The sequence below is a fragment of the Leptinotarsa decemlineata genome, unplaced genomic scaffold, assembly GCF_025532065.1.
Source record: "Leptinotarsa decemlineata unplaced genomic scaffold, Ldec_3_MD MMD2_tig00026340_RagTag_RagTag, whole genome shotgun sequence".
Lineage (NCBI taxonomy): Eukaryota > Metazoa > Arthropoda > Insecta > Coleoptera > Chrysomelidae > Leptinotarsa > Leptinotarsa decemlineata.
Window position 1 is genome coordinate 12,670,412 of NW_027412694.1, and position 21,987 is coordinate 12,692,398.

Genomic DNA, 21,987 nt, shown 5'->3' on the forward strand with positions numbered 1-21,987 from the left:
GGGATATTCATACGGTTCACTCTGTTCAAAATGACTACCCCGGTACTGACGTGGATCTAGTACTCCACAACCGGACTATTGGTGGTCATCCCGACATAATGAAATTAATTTCAGCTTTTCATATATAGGAAGTTACTTAGAACGATTCTTCCAAATGAAATATGTTGTACAAGTGCCCGATAGCTTTACTTCAGCTTTTTGCGAGGCATTATCTGGGTTGGTTGTTGTTTTTCTATCGGGTGTCTGCCAAACGTACCTACAAAGTCGTAGGTTCACATGAAAGGTAATAAGGGTTGTATTGTATAATGACAGATGATTCTAGAATCAGAAAAATATTATCCAATATTATTCTTACCTTGTAAACGGAGAATTATTGCAAATGCCCTGGGAGCATTCACCAGTTGAAAGAAATCTGGGACACTTATCATGGTCTCTACAGCATTTATCCTCTTTAACGTGGAAACCTAGATCCGTGTGATTCTGGGCCTTATTTCCTGAAAATACAAGGAAAAACTAATAAGGTAGGCTTTGGCTAAATCTTGGTGGCACTCCAGTACTAGCCCTGAGGTAACACGTTATTTGTTCAAGGATAATATGGCTTGGCGGTTGCAAGTGCAGATTGTTATGTATTCGCCAGAAATTCCTTTTCTGGTTATTTCTTTTGTGGCGATTGAGATACCAGCCAGTTCTGTTTGGACCACGCTGGTATTTTTTTCCATTCCCCGCTTATTAATCCTTAGGCTTAGTGATTTGGAGTACACTCCACATCCTGAGCCTTCTTTGGTTTTTGAGACGTCTGTATATGCGTATTGCATTTTGTAGCATCTGCCTCTGTGTTATGTTTTATTTGTATTTTGTAGGGTTTATTAAACACAAACCTGGGTTCAATTGCATCACTGGTTGCCTGCAGCAGAGGTTGCGCAGTAGGCGTTTTTCGCCATATACTCAGCCTCAATTGACCCATTCCTACTTCGAGGTTTACACCAGCCGTGCGCAATCGAAGACTTCCCACTAGCTTCTAGACTACAGAAGTCACTATCAAATGACCACCATAAGAGTATCGGCATCCTGACGAGGAAAAATGGCGACAAAGCCGCCAACCTCCAGGAGAGTGCTGAGATTCTTATGAAAACTCATTTCCCAGGTTCTGTATTTCCTGGAACGACGAACTGGATGGATGTACCAACAACACCCTCACAATACGACTGACTATCTGCTAGTGCAGTAATTGATGAGGACAAAATAAGATGAGCTATATCGGGCTTTTCCCCCTTCAAGTCACCAGGACCTGACGGTCCCTACTTCAGTGGGGACTGGACACTCTTATGCCTCACCTGGTTGGAATATTCGGAGCCTCTCTAGCTCTGAGGTATATTCCCAGTAAGTGGAGAGAAGTAAGAGTAATATTTATACCCAAACCAGGTAGGATGGACTACAACCTACCAAAAGCATGTGAGCGGTATATAAGAGATGAAGTACTAGTTCACAACCCACTTCATCCAAATCAGCATGCATATACTCCGGGAAGGTCTACTGAGTATGCCCTTCTCCATGTGGTTGGCAGAATCGAGAGATCATTGGACAATAAAGAATCCACCCTAGGTATATTCATAGATATCGAGGGAGCGTTTGATAAAACAACCTTTCCAACAATTACACAGCAACTACACTCCAGGAATGTACCCCTGGTAGTAGGAGAATGGATACTCAAGATGGTCTCTAGTAGAGCAATAAGTATTAATGTAGAAGACACCACAGTGAAAGGATTGGTCATGAGGGGATGCCCACAGGGAGGGGTCTTATCACCCCTTCACTGGAACATAGTTCTGCACACCCTGATTAATCACCTTAACAAAAATGGATTATACACAATTGCATACGCAGATCACATAGTTATCTTGCAGACCGGCAAATTTGTAAACACACTGTGCTATAGAGCGCAGGATGAGCTCAAATTGATAGATACATGGTGTAAGGAACACTCACTGTCGATCAATCCCAAGAAGACTGAGATGGTCCTTTTCAACAGAAAAAGAAGTTTAACGGACTTAAAACCTCCCAAAATCTTCAAAAGCAAACTAAACTTCTCTGAAGAGGTAAAATACCTTGGTACTATCCTCGACAGGAAGCTAACATGGAACTCTCATCTACAGAGTAGAGCAAAAAGAGCATACGTGGCTTATGAGCAATGTCGGAGGACAATGGGACGCGCATGTGGTCTTTCACATCGTGTGGTCACCTGGATCTACCATGCATTAATAAGATTTATGTTAACGTACGGAGACATTGCATGGGGACCGAAAGTTCTACAAGCAACGGCCATCCAAAAATTATACCAAATACAGCGAATGGCTTGATTAAACATCACAGGAGCCATGAGAACAACACCAACCGCGGCAATGGAATTAATCACGGGTCTGACCCCTCTTGATCTGTACGTTAAGGAGGTTGCCTTGATGGCCATAGTACGATTGCGCACGGCTGGTGTAAACCTCGAAGTAGGAATGGGTCAATTGAGGCTGGGCCTGTGGCGGGAAGCGCTTACTGCGCAACCTCTGCTGCATGCAACAAGCGATGCAATTGAACCCAGGCGTGTGTTTAATAAACCCTACAAAATACAAATAAAGCAGAACATAGAGTCAGATGATACAAATGCAATACGGATTGACACAGACGGCTCAAAAACCAAAAAAGGCTCAGGGTGTGGATTGTACTCCAGATCACTAAGCCTAAGAATTAAGTGGGGAATGGAAAGAAATACCAGCGTGGTCCAAACAGAACTGGCTGGTATCTCAATCGCCACAAAAAAATTAACCAAGAAAGGAATTTCTGGCAAAAACATAACAATCTGCACTGACAGCAGACAAGCCCTATTAGCCTTGAATAGACAACGTATAACCTCAGGGCTAGTATTAGAGTGTCACCAAGACTTAGCCAAAGCCTCGGTAGATAATAACATTATCCTGAGGTGGGTTAAAGGGCACGACAGGAGTAAAGGTAATCGCATTGCCGATTTGTCAGCCAAGGAAGCGACTGGACTAAGAATTTCAGGACCCAGTGGCACCTACGGCCTGATGACTTCGACAATTGCGGAACTGGTCGAGTGTTACACCCATGCTCAACCCTTAAAGAGATGGGACGAAACCAAAGGATGTAATCTTGCCAGGATCACCTTGGGTGACCCTGGGAAGCTGGCGCCGAAGAAATATTTGGCAATAACCAGGAAAAATCTACGCCCAACAGTAGGATTTTTGACTGGTCACTGTCAACTAAGGAAACACCTCCATAATATGGGGCTGGTCGACACACCTCTATGCAGGATGTGTGAACAGGAAGACGAGACTGTCAGACATGTCCTGTGCGAGTGCCCGCAGTTATCGTCAATAAGAGAGTGTGTGTTCGGCGAGTCTCGGCCTACACCTGCCGATATAAAAGAGATGTCTCCCAGTGACCTGTCCACCTTCCTGGAAAGGACAGTATGGACGATGACCTAGGAGGACAACTCCTCGGGAGGATGTACAATGGTTCACATGTGGCCTAAGTACTGTGGGCTTACACTCACCCTCCCTACTCTACAGATACAGACAATCATAACATGGACATTAACGCAACCTTTTTAACGTACAGGTCCATAGGGGCCAGACCCGTAATTAATGGGAAATGTTCCAATTTGGGTTATTACAGCAAATGCAAGTTTGAACAAAATAAAAAAGGAAAAGTATCTTTATAAATCAACAATTAAGGCAAAATATAAATTATAGTTCAATACCACCTCCACAAGCTACATAAACAACAGTTGTTTTGTTATTTATTTATATAGAGGAAGATATGTTAGGTGCACAAAATGTCATATGTCACAGAATGTCTCGGATCTCGGAACATAAGTTAACAGAACAGCACGCCTTTGAAATATGTCATCTTTGTTTGTCTCATAACAGATTCATTGTCCTTTATGAGATATAACCGATGTTGCCAAATGGTGAAATAGAAACGAATCCCTTTAAATGTTGAATGCATTATTTCATTCCTCTTTTTTTATGTATTTAAATAATTTTTTAAAGATAAAGGTTGAAATGATAAATTTAAAATGCGTTGTTTTATAGCTCTTTTATGAAAACTACTTGATTTTCGTCAGATATACTTTTTGGATGGCCGTTGCTTGTAAAACTTTCGATCCCTATGCAATGGCTCCGTACGTTAACATAGGTCTTATTATTGCAGTGTAGATCCAGGTGATCTCACGGGGTGAAAGACCCCATGCGCGTCCCAGCGTCCTCCGACCTTGCTCATAAGCCACGTAAGATCTTTTTGCTCTACTCTGTAAGTGAGAGTTCCATGTTAGCTTCTTGTCGAGGATAGTACCAAGATATTTCACCTCTTCAGAGAAGTTTAGTTTGCTTTTGAAGATTTTGGGAGGTTTTAAGCCCGATAAACAACCATCTCAGTCTTCTTGGTATTGATTTTTCTTTGTATAAACTATATCATTTCTCTAAACATTCACCAATAGGGTTAATAAATATGATTGATGTACTACTACTGCTAACTTTGGTTGTGACGTGGGTTGAAAGAATAACGAAGTTATATTATTATAACTGGCCCTATATATTTACTTCCATGAAATGTGAATACCAATAAGTATAATGATGATAAAATGAATTTATGCAAGACTGCGTTCGGTTTGAGTGCAATTTCTCTGATATGAAAATTGTTTTCGTTTGTCCTAAGATGTGCTCGCCCTGAAATTCGAATAGTATTTCTTCATTCAAACAGCATAAATAAAGAATGTAACTAAATAGGTAAGTGATATAATATATTTATTTCTGAACATTGGCATATTTAAGACAATATGCCAATAAAAATTAGAAATAAAAGACAACTATTATAATAATGTAAAACAGTTCGAAAGGTTCTCAGATCTGCTCAAAGATTCTTATTATGAATGTCGAAAATATAACAGAAAAAAAAGACTGGCCGCATAAGGTGTTGAATGAATCATGCTAACTATATATATACCAGTTTTCGTATCCAAAAAAGTTTCTCTCACCTGGCCCACACCACTTTGTTCCTGGATATATGAAACCACCCTGAAAAGGCGATTTGATTTGACTTTTCTTGCAGGCTTCCTCGAGTTCTTCAATCGAGTTATCAGACATCTGTTTCATTTTTGTTGAATCCGTATTGAGTAACATATCTCTAATTTTTCCTCTGGAATTGCCAAACATTACATTATCAGTCAATGCCACATGAACCATATTCATTTTTTTTTCATGTTTTACAGAAATAACTATCCCACAGAATATTATTACCATGAAAATTATTTGAAATTGATCAGAACACGAATGACAGCATTATGGTGAATACGGTTTCTGAATTTCTATTATGAATTTTCACTCACTTTGCTATACAATATTTTCTCAGGGTTGACTTATACTTTTTATTAGGTTTTATCAAAAGTTTTGTACGTTTTTATGAGTCTACTTTAAACTGTAATACTTATTCAATTCAATCAAAATAAGCGTCATTTGAATCAGTTTGATAACGTAACATAAGTCAATTAATTGCGTCAGCAATTTGTTGCTTGGGATTCGATGAAGTCGACGAAGGCCGTTTTGCCTTCGTGCTTGAAAAGATGTAGTCAGTTGGTGGACGGTGACTTGTGAATTGTGTGGATGGACGTTGTCATGAAGCAGGATCGGACCTCTTACGTTGACCAGTGATGGCTGCTTCTGACGCAATATATGATAGATTGTTCTTGTCTTATTGCATTCACCCCTTTTTCAGTTAGTATTAACCTTCAAAAAAAAGGTGTTGAAATTTCATGATATTCTACCCATAAGTTTGCAAGTTATTGTGCTAAGAGTCACTACTTTAGTTATTTTCAAAACAATGGATCAAAAACAGTTTCGTGTATTAATTTTACAATGTTTCTTGATGGGAAAAAATACTGTTCAAGCGAAGCAATGGCTTGATAGTGTTATAAGGACTCCGCACCATTAGAAATAACAATCAAACGTTAGTTTGCTGACTTCAAACGTGGTTGTAGACACCGATGATTCAGAACGCAGTGGACGTCCAAATGAGACGGAAACGCCAGAAAACATTAAAAAATCCACAAAATCGTTTTGAATGATCGAAAAGTGAAGTAGCTTGTGTTGTCTGACATTGTAAAGTTATCAAAAGAATGTGTTGGCTTTATATTGCTTGATCATTTGACTATGAGACATCTTTGTTGAAAGTAGAAGCCGCGCGAGCTCACTGTTGACCAAAATCAACAACGTATTGATGAGCAGTGTTTGGCCATGTTTATACATAACAAACCGGAATTTTTGCGTCGATATGTGACAGTGGATGAAACATGAATCCATCACTTCAATCCGGAATCAAAACGATCGTTATCTGAGTGGAGAGCAACTGGTGAACCTCGTCAACGGCGACCGAAAGCACAACAATCGGCCGGGAAGGTTATAGCTTTGGTATGTTGGGATGTGCGTAGTGTATTATTCATCGACTATCTTGAGAAGTGAATACTATATAGCATTATTTGAGCGTTTGAATACCGAAATTGCAAAGAAACGACCGCATGTGGCAAAAAAATGTTTCATCAAGACAACGTACCGTGTAACAAGTCAATCAAAACAATGGCAAAACTACATGAATTGAACTTCGAATTACTCCCACATCCATCGTATTCGCCAGATTTGGCTCCCAGCGACTACTGACTGTTCGCAGATCTCAAAAAGATCTCACCGGTAAGAAATTCCGCTCGAACGAAGGGGTTATTGCTGAAACTGAGGCCTATTCTGAGGCAAAAGATAAATCTCTCCACAAAAGTGTTATTGAAATGTTAAGACAGCGCTGGAATGATTGTGTAGCTCTCGATGGAGATAACGTTGATGAAAAAGCCAAATTTGAACGAAAAAACGCTTTTTTTTTTCTTAGGCCAGGAACTTTTCAGCCCATGAGTTATCTCTATAGATCGGTATATTCCACGGTACAGTAGATAAAATATTTATTGAGATATGGTGCTACAAAAACACATGACATTTAAACGGACAAAACTTTTGAAACAACCGAATAAATAAATCCTAGAGAAACAGTTGGAGGGCTTTAAAAAATTTGTTTTTGATGAATACCTCAAGCCCAAGAAACACTTATAGGGGTTTAGATAATTGATTTCATAAATATCTACCGAAAAAATGTTTTCAATTCGTTTATCAGGGAGGTGCCTAAAACAGATTTCATATACAACTGCAGTTATAAGGTAAAAAATTAAATTATATACCTACTTATCTTTCTGAACCACGCAATAAGGTGGCCTGGTTGTTAGTTCTATCATTTTTGACATTCCATAATTGCATATGAACACAGTGCTTGCTGCAGTCTCGTATACCAGCAAAAAATTCCATACGGTTAGTAATTGCACTAGCTGAAAAATTAAGAGAAACTATACAAATATAAACAGTGTCACCATTAAAGTGCGCACCATATGGGAAACTTTTTTTTCGAAAAGTTTCAATGAAGTTTAACTTCGGCACTTGTTTGTGCATTAAATTTAACTTAAAATGATGCGGCCAACTGCGACCCACTGACGTTCAGTGTTTGTCAAATTCAACTTTTTTTTTTGAAAAAAATTGAAAAAGTGCATTTCTAGATCGAATTTAACAAAAATTTACACGGGCAAACGAGCATAACCGATATTATAAAAAATACCGATTACAAGAGAAAGTGTTAGAAAAATTTTATTAAAGAATAAATTTTGGCCTTACATGCCAAAATTTATTAACACATTAAAAGAATGAGATTTTGATGTCCGTTTGGGGTTTTCATTCTGGTTTCAAGGAGAGAGAGAAGAAAATGTAAAGTTTCCGTATAAAATTTTATGGACAGATGAGGCAACGTTCTCTTCAAATGGAACGGTAAGTTCTCAAAATTGCCGATGGTGGGCCCAAGAAAATCCCAATTTCACAGTTCCATGTGGTGATCAGTATTCCTTTAAAACTAATGTATAGTGTGGGATACTTAACGATCAAATAATTGGGCCATTTTTCTTTAGGAAAAATTTATCATCCGTCGGTTATCTCAACCTTTTGAATAATGAGGTTAGTGAAGTTTTAGATAATATGCCTTTAAATATTAAATATGACCTATGGTATCAGCATGATGGCGCACCAATACATCACACGGTTGCTGAAAAACAAATGTTCAGAGGCAAAGTTATTGGACGTAACTGGGAACATTATTGGCCACCTAGATCACCCAACTTAACGCCTTCAGACTTTTTCTTGTGGGGTTACCTGAAACAAAAAGTGTACCGAAGTAGACCATATACTGACATACAACATCTGGAAAATACCATTCGCGAGTGCTGTGCAAATATAAATCCTCGATTTATTAAAAATGCAGTTACAGATGTCAGTAGAAGGACCATAATTTGTATCGAACGTGGAGGACGACATACTGAAATGTAGGCTATATGTGTTTGACAACCTCATTTAGATCAATAAGTAATTTTTTGTACCCATTTGTATTTTCTATAATATTATTGTTGTTTGAAATTTATAATAATAATAATAGTTCTACCGAAATTTCCAAATAAAATCTAGAAACATTCATCTGAATCAGGGGTCGGCAACTTTTTGAGTAATAAATTACAATTTACAAAATTTCAAACGTTTTGAAGGACCACAAAAAAAAATCTTGACAACAATTAATAGTATTTGCAAGTTTTTTGTTCAAAAAAATATTCATTCGTAAGAAAAATATCTATTTATTAAAATATAAATAATTTTTTGCACAAAAAATTACCTACGACTTTGTAGGTACGTGGGCAGATACCCGACGGAAAAACAACAACTAACCCAGCTAATGCCGCGCAGAAAGTTGAAGCAAAAAAGTTATTTCCCACTATGAAAAGCAGAAAGTAATTTAATTTGGTCGATACGACCAACCGATAGACCGGTTTCGGGGTACTTACCCCATCATCAGCACCCGGCATGGTCTCTTCAGAACGACGTGAACCGTCTGAGTATCACTACCAAACAAATATAAAGCCAGCCAGTCATGAACATTTATTACAGATGATTCAGTGGAATGTCCACTGCCACAAAGTCGTAGGTCTACATGAGAGGCAAGGGGTAAGATGTTTTCACCTGAAGCTGGAGCATGTCATATGCACCTCTACGGAATACCTAACTTCGGGAGCTCAAAGGGTAACAATCACAAAGGGTGGGAAACTGGGGGGAAACTTCCCCCCACTGCTGAAATTATTGTTTTTATTTGACGTCTTTTCTTTCAATATTTGTTTGTACCATATATATGTAAATAGTGTGTTGTATATATAAATGTTTACATGAAAAAAAGAATATATTATTATTATTATATTAATCATTATGTCGACTCCCACCCCGGATTATGTGTTTATGGAGTTGTTTTCTGGCTTTGTCTGCAGGTGGCGCAGTGTACATCACTCTGAATCAACTGCAGAGAGATTCCATGACTAGCTGGTATTATATTAGTCTGGTCGTGTTAGTTAAGGAAGCTATAGACTATGCTGTAGACGACCCCTCCCGATCTAGAAGACATAGAAGACCCCGACACTCTGTCGAATGAGGCCCTCATGTCCCCCTTTGAAGGACGAGCAGATTTTTCATCCATCCCACCCCAGCCAGGTAGAGGTACCCCGTGAAAGGCGGCACTGATGTCTGAGGACGTCATGCCGTCATCCCCTCAGTAATGAACTCATTTGTCCTTCTTCGACAAAAATCAGCCACAAGGGTAAGGGAGCTGGGCTCCAACCTGAATGACATGAAGACGACGTTCAGTTTGGTCGAGATCGATATCCTCAGACGGTTCACACCGTTCTGAAGAGACCATGCCCAGTACTGATGATGGGGCAAGAACCTCGCAACTGGTCTATCGGTTGGTCGTATCGCCCAAATGGAAAGAATTTCATAGTGGGAAATAACTTGCGACGAATCTTCCAAGTTGAAGACGTTGCACAGGTGCCTGATGGTTATACTTCAACTCTCTGCCCGGCATTAGCTGGGTCAGTTATTGTTGGGTATCTGCCACATGTACCTACAAAGTCATAGGTCTACATGAAGGGCAAGGGGTGAGGTGTTTTCACCTGAACCTGGAGCATGTTATATGCCCCTCTCCGGAATATCACTTGTTGAACCGCTTGAACCCCCGGGTAAAGAAAGCCGTGTCTGGAAGACTATTCCATGCTTCGAATATAATAGCAGGGAGCCCACGATGCAAAATGGGAATTTACCCGAGAGTCATTGAGACATATTAGGTTGCAAAGCTTAGATCATAAGAAGAAAAAAATGTTATATAATATATACCTTTTCATCGCTGGGGGAAGCTGCTATAGATTATTAAATATGTAAAAAAATACTGTTGCATGGACATACTCGAACGCGTCAGATATTGATAGCATCAATGTCCTAGGTATTTTTAATAATGTTGGTATGTTAATATGATCGTTTGCATGATGTGGGTGGTTGAAAGTTAAAAGAAAAAAAAATAATCGAACGCGTTAGATTTTCTAAGGGGGTGTTAAGTGCAACAAAAAAAAGCTCTCATTAAATAATCTGACGATTTCGATGTGACGCAAACTCGCGGCCATTATTATAATGTGCAAAAAATTCGCCATTTTGAAATACTCAAGCGCGTCAGATTAAGATATATATGGTTCATCTTTATGTTTTAGACGTGCTGTCTCATAATCTGACGATTATCTATAGGGATTATCTGACAAAAACAATATTTTTTTTAATTTTTTTTTAATTCAATAAACTTAATCAATTGAAAATCTCAGGAAATAGCATGCAAATAAATAAGTGTATGTTTTTTAATAGAATACTTGTATTTATGAGAAAATAAATTTTAAAAAATGTTCAAAAAATTTTAATTTTTTATAATCAATTGATTAATTAATGAAGAAAAGAGAAATGAAACTATCTATGTTTTTACTACTTTTATTTGTAACTAACTTATGAATAATGCAGTGAATCTTGTTTTTATTGGAAGGGGTATATTTTTGGGAGAGATTGATTTTTTGGAGTGAGAAAAGTTTTGGCTAGAAAGAATTTTAAGAATGCAAACATGCCGGTACATCAAAGAAAGCAACCTGGTCGTATGCAATGCAATTCATTCAAAAAGTCACTGTGATATTTCTACCCACTATAACCCTTGAGGACGCCGCTAATGAGCAATTAAAATAGTGATTTGCGACTTCAAAAGAGGCGGCCGACCGTTTTCTCTCATATAAAGAGTATTATTAGAGGTCGGACTGGAGGTATTATTATAAGGGTATTGATATAGTGAGGATGACAGTGTTCCTCGTGAATTATACCACGCCGCTCATGCTATACAAAGAAACTGCCGACGTTCGGTAACTATTTGTTTTTATGTTATTCAAATTGACTTCCTATAGCTATAGACTATACTGTCATCGCTGACATTAGTAGATCAAAGTCATTCCGTGACAGGAGGTCGTATTTTTATGAATGAATTCTATATATATTTGATACTAAAGAGGTGATAAGGCAAGCGTCTAACCGCGAAACATCGGATGTCTACCAATGAGGATGACAGTGTTCCATGTAGGTGAAATTTTACGTCTTTCGTTTACTTCATTTACTTCATTGAAGCAATACTGTGAATGATATCTGATTTGATTCCATAATAAAAGTTTGGAATACAAATTGAATAGAGAAAGGTGTTTTCTGTATGATTCAGTGTTTATATAAAAGTATTTTTCATTGGTGTAGTTCAATGTTTATATGAAAGTAGCTGTTTCGAGAGAGATTTTCTCCCAGTTTGGGTCTAAAAATTACTTCTTTCCATGATCTTCACATTTTTGTGTGGAGTTGATTTTTGGAAATTGATTGTTTGCTTCGTTTCTTTGGAAGATTTCCATTTTTTTATATATAAAATGGAGAAGTGGAAAGCCAAAATCTTTATTTCCCAAATTATTAAAAAAAAAATGAGAAATAACTCTCTGTTTTCTTACCACTTTCACTTGTAACTAACGTTACTGCAGTTTCATCCTATAATGACATTTTCAAACTGATACAATAATATAATAATAAACATTTATTGTATTATACGGACATTTTCAAACTAACACAATAATATAATAATAAACATTTATTGTATTAGTTTAAAAATGTCCTCATAGGATGAAACTGCAGTAACGTTAGTTACAAATGAAAGTGATAAAAACATAAATCTATCAGTTTACCAAAATATTTATCTTATAATAGAGCAAAAAACGTATCTGATTCTAATTCTGTCTAGTGCCATGGTTTCCTACAGTAGAGAGAATGAGGGAAGCACCTGCACCCACACATCATTGATACATCCTGTATATCTTTACAAAAATTTTAGCAGCAACCTCTTGGTATAAAAAATAATTATTCATTTGATAGAATAATCCAATTCAAGCATTTCTATGTTAATTCCTTTATATATTATTCAATGTCATTATCTCAGTCTCGAAGTCATTGCCAAATCTAATTCATTCCGAAAATCTTATAAAAACATATTTTCGATGTCTGATTTGTTGTTTCCATTGTCGACGACCTCATGTAATTTAAGCAATGAGCACACATGCTTACGGCCTACGGCTTGTTTTAACCATTAGTACTTGTAGCAACAATAAGGTGATGACCCAACATGGGTTTATATAAAGTGGTTGCCTTGGCATCTGTAGGAATGTTACAAAATAACATAAGACAAGTATTCGTATATATTGAACAGACATATTATTTAGCCATTTACCAATCCTTAAAAGACGGTAAATTGAAGTAAATAGTTTAGAATACTATGGTATATATTATAATAGTTAGAATGAAAAACATGAACCTCGCAAACTGCTATTAACAAACAATTCTTCGAATAAAAAACGAACACAGTTAAAATAAGTTTTCCAATAATCGGTTGTAGTTCCTATATACACGATCCTCCTCAAAAGTCGAAACATGAGCGACCTGGCGATTAACGAAGACTTATATTTCAACGTGCGATTTTTGAAAGTAACAAAATTTTATGACGGAAGTGAAGTTAATAACAAGTGGCATGTCACATTCATTAAGTTAGGCTCTTGTTGATACCAGTTTTTCCACCAACTAATTTTTTTTCAAAGACAAAACACGAGCATTACAAGAAAATTTTTAAGGCGCTCTAAAGCGGTGCCTGTGCGAAAGTGGCGATCCACACTGGATTTGAATCGCTGGAGATTAAATCCATTTGAAAAAACAAGCTCAGGAAGTTTAATTCACTTAAACGCAGTTCTCCAGATGAAAGAGTTTGTTAAATAGTGAAGTTCCAGGTGTACTGAGTTGCACCTCAAAACGATGAGCAGCCACAGTCCGTCGCGTATTTCTGATATGTACTGCTCTTGGTGGAATCAAATGTGCCAAGTCACTTGAAAACTTTCCGTGAAGGTGTCTATAGAAGAAGAAGAGAGACAAATCTCCAACCTTTCTTCGATGTTCCAGACTATCAAGGTTGCGAGTGATGTTTGCGTCGCCGATCAGGCGGATGAATCTTTTCTGGATGGAACCCAGCAGCTTCAGGGTATGCTTGGAGGCGGAGCTCCATACATGTGAACAATACTCCAAAGAAGATCTGATCTGAGCTTTACGAAGCATCTAAAGTTGCTGAGGTGTGTGCAGTTTTCTGGTTCGGAACAATGTTTCAAGCTTTTTTTTTGAAGGAATAGTTGCATCGATCGCAAGGGTCATTAGCAACATGTTACATTATATTTATAATTATGATAGATACAGAAAAAAATAACAAGAAAGAAGAGTGGATCTGACTATGGCTGAAATTTATGTTACATGTTCTTCGGGAATTTCGATATCATTTAAAAAATCACTAGATTTGAAATTTTACAATTTCCGCCTAAGAGTGAAGATAAATCAGAATATACAGTGCGGTACCTTTAACTGGAATAAACTCAGTAGAATTGTAGCAGAATGTTTCTTGCAAAATTCCTGAGATAGGTCAATTTTGTTTTCAAGAGAGATACATTTCTACATTCTAATGAACCAAATTACATGCATCCCTTACATAGGGTAGCTACCCCCTAAATTTTTTTAAATAGCAATAAGGGTTGATTTGTATTAAATTTTAAAGACATATTATTCCTCTAAACAGCAGTGCTCGATTTTTAAAATTTCGTCGATTAGTTTCCGAGATACTATCAATTTAATAATTTGCATAAAAAATTAGCATTTTTCAAATCATCCTCATGTCTTATGAAAAATGCGCAGCTTTGAAGAAAATGTTTAAACAGGTCGATTTTGCCTTCAAGGGAGAAACATTTTAACAATGTAATAAATCAAATTACGTACACTCCTAGGCAGGGTAGCTACCCCTAGAAAATTATTAAATAGCAATAAAGGTTGGGTTGTTATGTGCTTTAGAAACAATTTATTTCCCTTAACAACAGTAATCGATTTTTAAAATTTGAACAAGGAGATTATAGTGAACTATCTAGTTTTACAATAAACATAAGGGTAACGGTTAAAAAAAATGGTACAAATAAGATAGATGGATTGGCAGAAGAGGTGCAATTGAGTGGCCGGCACGCTCTCCTGACCTTACCCCACTAGACTTTTTCTTATGGGGATACCTCAAAACCAAAATTTATGTAACGAAACCAGAAACCATACATGAACTCCAAAAACGCATGAAATCCGTCAAATATCTCCAGACATTTTGAAAAATGTAAGAAATGAATTTTACCATCGGCTTGGACTATGCCAGCATGTACTTGGTGAACACTCTGAGCATCTATTAAATTAAATCTTATTTGTACCATTTTTTTAACCGTTACCCTTATGTTTATTGTAAAACTAGATAGTTCACTATAATCTCCTTGATCAAATTTTAAAAATCGATTACTGTTGTTAAGGGAAATGAATTGTTTCTAAAGCACATTACAACCCAACCTTTATTGCTATTTAATAATTTTCTAGGGGTAGCTACCCTGCTTAGGAGTGTACGTACTTTGATTTATTACATTGTTAAAATGTTTCTCCCTTGAAGGCAAAATCGACCTGTTTAAACATTTTCTTCAAAGCTGCGCATTTTTCATAAGACATGAGGATAATTTGAAAAATGCTAATTTTTATGCAAATTATTAAATTGATAGTATCTCGGAAACTAATCGACAAAATTTTAAAAATCGAGCACTGCTGTTTAGAGGAATAATATGTCTTTAAAATTTAACACAAATCAACCCTTATTGCTATTTAAAAAAATTTAGGGGGTAGCTACCCTATGTAAGTGATGCATGTAATTTGGTTCATTAGAATGTAGAAATGTATCTCTCTTGAAAACAAAATCGACCTGTCTCAGGAATTTTGCAAGAAACATTCTGCTACAATTCTATTGAATTTATTCCAGTTGAAGGTATACCACACTGTAGATTGAATGCTTGACGCTTTACTGAGAACTTTGGGAACTCAATTAAAAAGTTTTTCATAGTCACTGGAATTAGACATCCGTCGCAGGTTCGTTACAATCTTTTGATGGAAACCAAATGGAATGACGGCAAGGCCGTAGCCAGAAAATAATTTCGGGAGGGGGGTTTGATTTCGTGGAACAGTAGAAAAACATGAAATATAAAAACAACGAAAGAAAATTAAGAAAAAAAGAAAAATTGTGTTACATGATCATATATATTTAATAGAAAACCGTTACAGAAATATTAACTTTTTTTTACAAAATCAAATTTAGTTTTCTAGCTTTCTTTGCAGCAAACAAATCAATTACGTCCTCAGTGTCGATGTCAATTCTACGGTAGATTGACATTAACGCCAAACCGTTTAGTCGTTCCTGGCTTGTGGAGTTTTTTAAATGAGTTTTGAGGCGTTTCAGAGAAGAGAAAGTCCTTTCAAGGGTACATGTGTAAACAGGTAGTGTCGCCAGGATCTTTGAAAGTTTGTACGCACATTGCCGTAGGGTTTTTCCATTGTGTTTCGGAAAAGTTTTTTTCAATATTCTCTTTCAATCACTTCGTTCGTTTTGCCAAGGACTTGATAAAATTTATAACAGATTTTATAATTCCAATAGTATCTGTATCTGTAGAGTAGGGAGGGTGAGTGTAGGCCCACAGCACTTAGGCCACATGTGATTCATTGTACATCCTCCCAAGGAGTTGTCCTCCTAGGTCATCGTCAATCCTGTCCTTTCCAGGAAGGTGGGCAGGTCACTAGGAAACATCTCCTTTATATCGGCAGGTGTAGGCCAAGACTCGCCGAACACACACTCTCTTATGGAAGATAACTCCTGACGCATAGGACATGCCTGACAGTTTCATCTTCCTGTTCACACATCCTACATAGAGGTGTATCTACTAGCCGCATATTATGGAGGTGTTTTCTTAGTTGACATTGGCCAGTCAGAAATCCTACTGTTAAGCGTAGATTTTCCTGGTCATCGCTAGATATTTCTTCGGAGACAGCTTCCCAGGGTCGCCCAAGGTGATCCTGACAAGATTACATTCTTTGATTTCATCCCATCTTTTTGGGGATTGATCATGGCAGTGACGGCTCGTGCATTGGAGAACATAACATTAAAAGTTCCTTGTAATTGCCGCGATTAATCGAATCTTCGGTTTCATCGTGTCCACGAAAAGCTAATTCTTGGGAACCCAAATAAATCGTAATATCGATAAGTCTTTTCAAATTCGACCGATTTTCCCTAACCTGATTATTAAAAGAAGTTATGGCCTTTTTTTGAGCTGTATCTAAAGCTGTTGCTATATTTTGTTTGCTAAACAATTTTAATTTACAAGACGAAAATATATGCTTCTTAGATTTAAAATGTCTTTCTGTAGAACGAGGTAAATTTTTTAAATCCCATTCTAGACCACATTTGGTATTCGGTTTATACGGAAAATAAACCACAGGGCCAACAAATAAGTTTTTCTCGTTTAATGCGTTAACCAATCGCATTTATCGTACCAACTAATATTAAATCCTCAATTTTGTCGATTATATGACGTTTTAATTGAAATCAAATTTGGTTGAGGCGTTCCCAGAGTTTTAATAATGTAAAATTTATTATCATAAGATGAACATTTAAAATTATTTGTCAGCAACCAATAGGCTATATTGTCAGATTTTTTAATTTTGTCCAACTTATCCATAATAAATGGAAAAAAAAAACTTACCGAAAAGTGAAAACCTGAAAACACCTTGAAATTGAAAGGAACCACTTTAAAAACACATTAAAAATATTACCAAAAAACATAGCTATAATACAATACTGTCTATTTTATACACAAATAACAAATATTATCAAAAAACACTAAAACGATTTACCGAAATATTTTTTAGGCCCGGTCCGTCACGGCATCGCGTCCGAATAATTAAATAGAAAACAAACGCATCCGTACACTAACGGATACCAACTGGAGGCTAGCCTCCTTTAACGCTATAATTTCTGCAACTGAAATTACAAATCGGGACGTATGTCGCTGGTTGGATCGGTCTCGTGGAGCCTGTGTTTTTTAAAGCAGTCGGAGGCTCGGCTCCCTTGCAACGTATGGCATTTATTATTTCGGGTTGGTTTGTTCGTTATTCGTTCATGGGCGGTGCGTTTGAGTTTTGTTGGTGCAGGATACAGCGTGATACGTATTACGTAGTAAGTGATAGTGTTTTTTCGGGCATATTATGTATTTATATTGAAAAATTAATGGTAGAGTAATGATAACCAAGCATTTTTAGAAAAAAATTATCATAATTATTTGTCAATATCTTTTAATTTATTGCGATGAATAGTCTCAATTTTTATGGGGAGGCTAAGCCTCCCTTGCCTCCTCTGACGAGCCGCCGCTGGATCATGGATGTAACGTTTGGCTAGTTCCGCAATTGTCGAAGTCATCAGGCTGTAGGTGCCACTGGGTCCTAAAATTCTGAGTCCAGCCGCTTCCTTGGCTAAAGAGTCGGAAATACGATTATCTTTACTCCTGTCATGACTTTAATCCACCTCAGGATAATGTTATTATCTACCGAGGCTTTGGCTAAATCTTGGTGGCACTCTAGTACTATGCCTGAGGTAACAAGTTGTCTGTTCTAGGCTGATAGGGCTTGTCTCCTATCAGTGTAGATCGTTATTTTTTTGCCAGAAATTCCTTTCCTGATTATTTCTCTTGTGGCGATTGAGATACTAGCCAGTTCTGTTTGAACCACGCTGGTATTTTTTCCCATTCCCCACCAAATCCTTAGGCTTAGAGTGATCTGGAGTACACTCCACATCCTAAGCCTTCTTTGGTTTGTGAGCAGTCCGTATAAATGTGTATTGCATTTGTAGCATCTGACTCTGTGTTCTGTTTCATTCGCATTTTGTAGGGTTTATTAAACACAACCCTGGGTACTATTGCATCACTGATTGCCTGCAGCAGAGGTTGCGCAGTGAGCGCTTCTCGCCATAGGCTCAGCCTCAATAGACCCATTTCTACTTCGAGGTTCTTACCAGCCGTGTGCAATAGTAACATGGCCATTAACGCAACATCCTCAACGTACAGGTCCAGAGGGGACAGACCAGTTATTAATTCCATTGCCGCGGTTAGCGATATTCTCATGGCTTCTGTAATGTTCAAACAAGCCAATCGTTGTATTTGATATAATTTTTGGATGGCCGTTGCTTGTAGAACTTTCGGGGTGGGGATCAATCCCCCTTGATCCTCCCCTGGCTACGGCCTTGAATGACGACACAAGTGTGTCATCTGTCGTCAACAAATCAATATATTGTTTCTTCGTTTTTTTCAATAAATTGTTGGAGACAATATGGATCCCTGGGGAACACCACCGTTGATGGTAAAAGTATTCGAGATATATCCATCCACGGCCACTTGCAGGGACGTTTTTTCAGGAAGCTGGAGAGCCATACACAAAAATGATCTGACAAGCCATAGCATCGATGTTTGGTCAGCAAACCCTCATGCCACACACGGATTTAGAAAATAACTTTTCAGACTGTCCAAAATTCTTTCAATTATAATATGGAAACTTCATACGTATATAAGAAAAAAAGATTCGCTAAACATTCTTTGATTTGTCTTTTGAGTGTCTCTGAATAATTAGTGAATAACACTTATCGTTCGAACGAATCTTCTATTTTCTGTCGACAGATTCATCTTGTAAAACATCTACTTTCCCTGTTACAAAAGTGAAACAGTTCCTTTTTATTCAATATCGAATTTAAAAAACTAGTTTTCAGTTTTTTGTAAATATAATCACTTTCTGATTTCATTTTTAGATCCATAACCTTGTAATACGCTTCCAAATGGTATTAAACAACAACAAAAACTTGATAAACTTGATAACACTGTTAATCATAACCGGAAATTAAAATACAGGGAAAGTCGACTATAAATATGTAATTAGTATTCCGCTCAATTCCTACTTGCTATCGTCCAGCCCGTGTTAGGAATCACACGCTGAAAAGTAAGACCTCGTTAGTCCTTAGATCGCACAAGTTTCGACTTCTGAGGGTTGTCGTTCGTAGAGGTGCGATAGCTGGTTAACGAAAAAAACATATATAACATAACAATTCGATGTAAGTTACGTTTTCCATTTGTATCTAAAAGAAACCACTATGAATGAATGCATAGTTTTTGAAAGACAACTGATATTTTTCTTTCTTTAATTTTTTTTTCACGAAATGAACCACTAAGTGAGATAATATACAAAAGGTACACAACATTTATAGAACTCTATATTGACGAAAATCTTAGATGGAATAAACACATTGAAGAAGTCCGGGAAAAAAATTACCGTTTATCGGCATTCTTTATAGAATACGAAATCATATCGATCGCAAACATTTGATGAACATATATTATAGTTTCATATATTCTCTATCGAAATATTCAATTTCCATATAGAGAACTGCAAATATACCGCAATTCTCAAACCAACTGAACCAACTGAAAATTCACATAAACCGAGAAAGTTTGTTGAATTTGTATTCACTTTATCAATATGCAATTTGTTTCTTCATCAACCTCACTATAATGGATGAAAAATACAATGGCGTTTCCAAAATATTTCATGAAATGATTTTTTTTAAATTGAACGCGTTATGTTTTATCATGCATTTCGATTCGTAATAACATTCTCAACAACAATGCTTATTTCACCTTTCTTCCTAATAGTACGTGAGGCAGTGACAGAAATTTTGCACCAATTCCTACAATGCTGATTTTATCTCATTTCGTACTTTTGATATGGCAAGTTAACGGAACGGCAGTCTACCACGCCAATATGGGGGCAAACATTAATAATAATTTTTCAAACGTGTGAATAAATAATATGTAAATGCCTTATTCCTACAAGTATGAAACTTTATAGAGTGCTCGATGAAACATAAAAATGCAGTATAATATTAGTCTACCGCGTCGGAGGAGAAGCCATTTGACATTTGATTTTACTACAAGGCTGAAATTTTTTTCTCAAATACTTTATAAGAGAACGGTGGATGGCACATTAGACGTTTCTGGTGAACCAGACAACGGATCACTTTGAAAATTTAATGGAGGGCATATTCGGACATTCTCTAGCCAACTAAAATATTTTCGACAATGCGGTGTTGCCGCTTCTATTAGAAAGCAGTAGCAACTTTGATTTTTCAAATGGAACACTCTGTATATAATATTATTTTTGGAATCTCCAACAATTGCCCGACAACTTTTCTTGATATTTCCCTATACCTATCTGTTACCGTTTTCGAAATAAAAATTAATTTCAATTTTTTTCTTCGAAAATCATGACTTCTAAAAATGCCGATATCTTTTAGTTAAGAAGTACTAGGATATCGAAATTTGGTTTGGAGTTAGGTGATACTTGGACACTTCCCACGCGTCAGCCTAATCTCCGTTACTTCAATACAGGGTGGTAAAAAAAATACAGTTTTTTCGTTTGCTTGAAAAAGTTGCTGAAATTTGATTATTTTAAATGGAACATCCTGTATATTATTGAAAATTCGGAAAGCTGCTGAAATTTGCTTTCTTTCTATGTATATCATACCTATACCTAACTAGTCAAGTTTCGGACTTATGAACATTTATTTGTGAAAATGTCCCTTCAGAATGGTATTTCCATTCGGTATTTGGTAAGCAGGCCATGATTACTATTTGACAGTAGCGTTGTGATATTCTCCTAATAATATCGACATTTTCGTCACTTCAGAAGTTGCAAATACCTTCAAAACGATGGAACAAAACTATTCAAACGAAGTTCTTATGAATTTTTTTATTATTTTTGGACAGTGTGACAAAATTATCAGCAGAACATGTAGAAAGTTCAATGAAATGTATCCGAATCTACCGCCAATGAACCTCAAGAAATTTATACGAATTCAGAACAATTTCAATATGTTTGGATAAACTTTAAAAAAGCACCAAGAAACTTGAAATTGGAAATATTGATATGAATAATTATAAAAAAGTAAAACAATCATGTGGAATATTTCAAAATATGTTCGAATCGCTGGCCGTTCACTTCCAAGCACTTTAAAATGCGGGTGTTGACTGCTTTCGTGGTGGCAGATCTGATTTCATTGGGATCCAAATCTTCAAATGTTTGGGCAATCATTTCTAACAATTCATCTCTCGAACGCACGGGTATTTTGTAAACTTTTTCTTCAAACATTCCCCACAAATAAAAATCTAATGGATTAAGATCGGGTGATCTCGCTGGCCAATTCCATGGTCCCAAGCGCCTCATCCACCGATCGTCAAATAGTCTATCCAGTTCTGCGCTCACTTCTCTTGTGCAATGTGCAGGAGCTCCGTCTAGTTGGTACCAACAGTTTCGATAATCTTCGAGTGGCAGATTATCCACGAAACTGTCTACAGTATTCTCCAAAATATTCAGGTAGCTTCTGGATGTTAATGACTCCTCGTATATCACGTACCTCAATTTGTTGTTCATCAACATGCAGAAGACATTAAAACTAAAT

At 36.9% G+C, this 21,987-nt stretch overlaps 1 protein-coding gene across 6 annotated transcripts in view; it reads right to left on the reverse strand.

Moving 5' to 3' along the window:
- LOC111505208 (phospholipase A2 isozymes PA3A/PA3B/PA5) overlaps positions 1-21,987 on the reverse strand; it is a 63,661-nt gene that overhangs the window by 18,019 nt on the left and 23,655 nt on the right. For 3 of the 6 annotated variants that reach the window (XM_074183451.1, XM_074183448.1, XM_074183449.1), the window contains exons 2-4: positions 7,287-7,426; positions 5,045-5,205; positions 356-494 (exon numbers count right to left, since the gene is read on the reverse strand). In XM_074183451.1, the coding sequence (XP_074039552.1) occupies positions 356-494; positions 5,045-5,205; positions 7,287-7,345 (359 nt within the window). In that variant the 5' untranslated portion in view covers positions 7,346-7,426. Of the gene's footprint in view, positions 1-355; positions 495-5,044; positions 5,206-7,286; positions 7,445-8,974; positions 9,011-21,987 lie in introns of those variants that run through there. The other 3 variants (XM_074183450.1, XM_074183446.1, XM_074183447.1) reach the window with 2 other exon arrangements.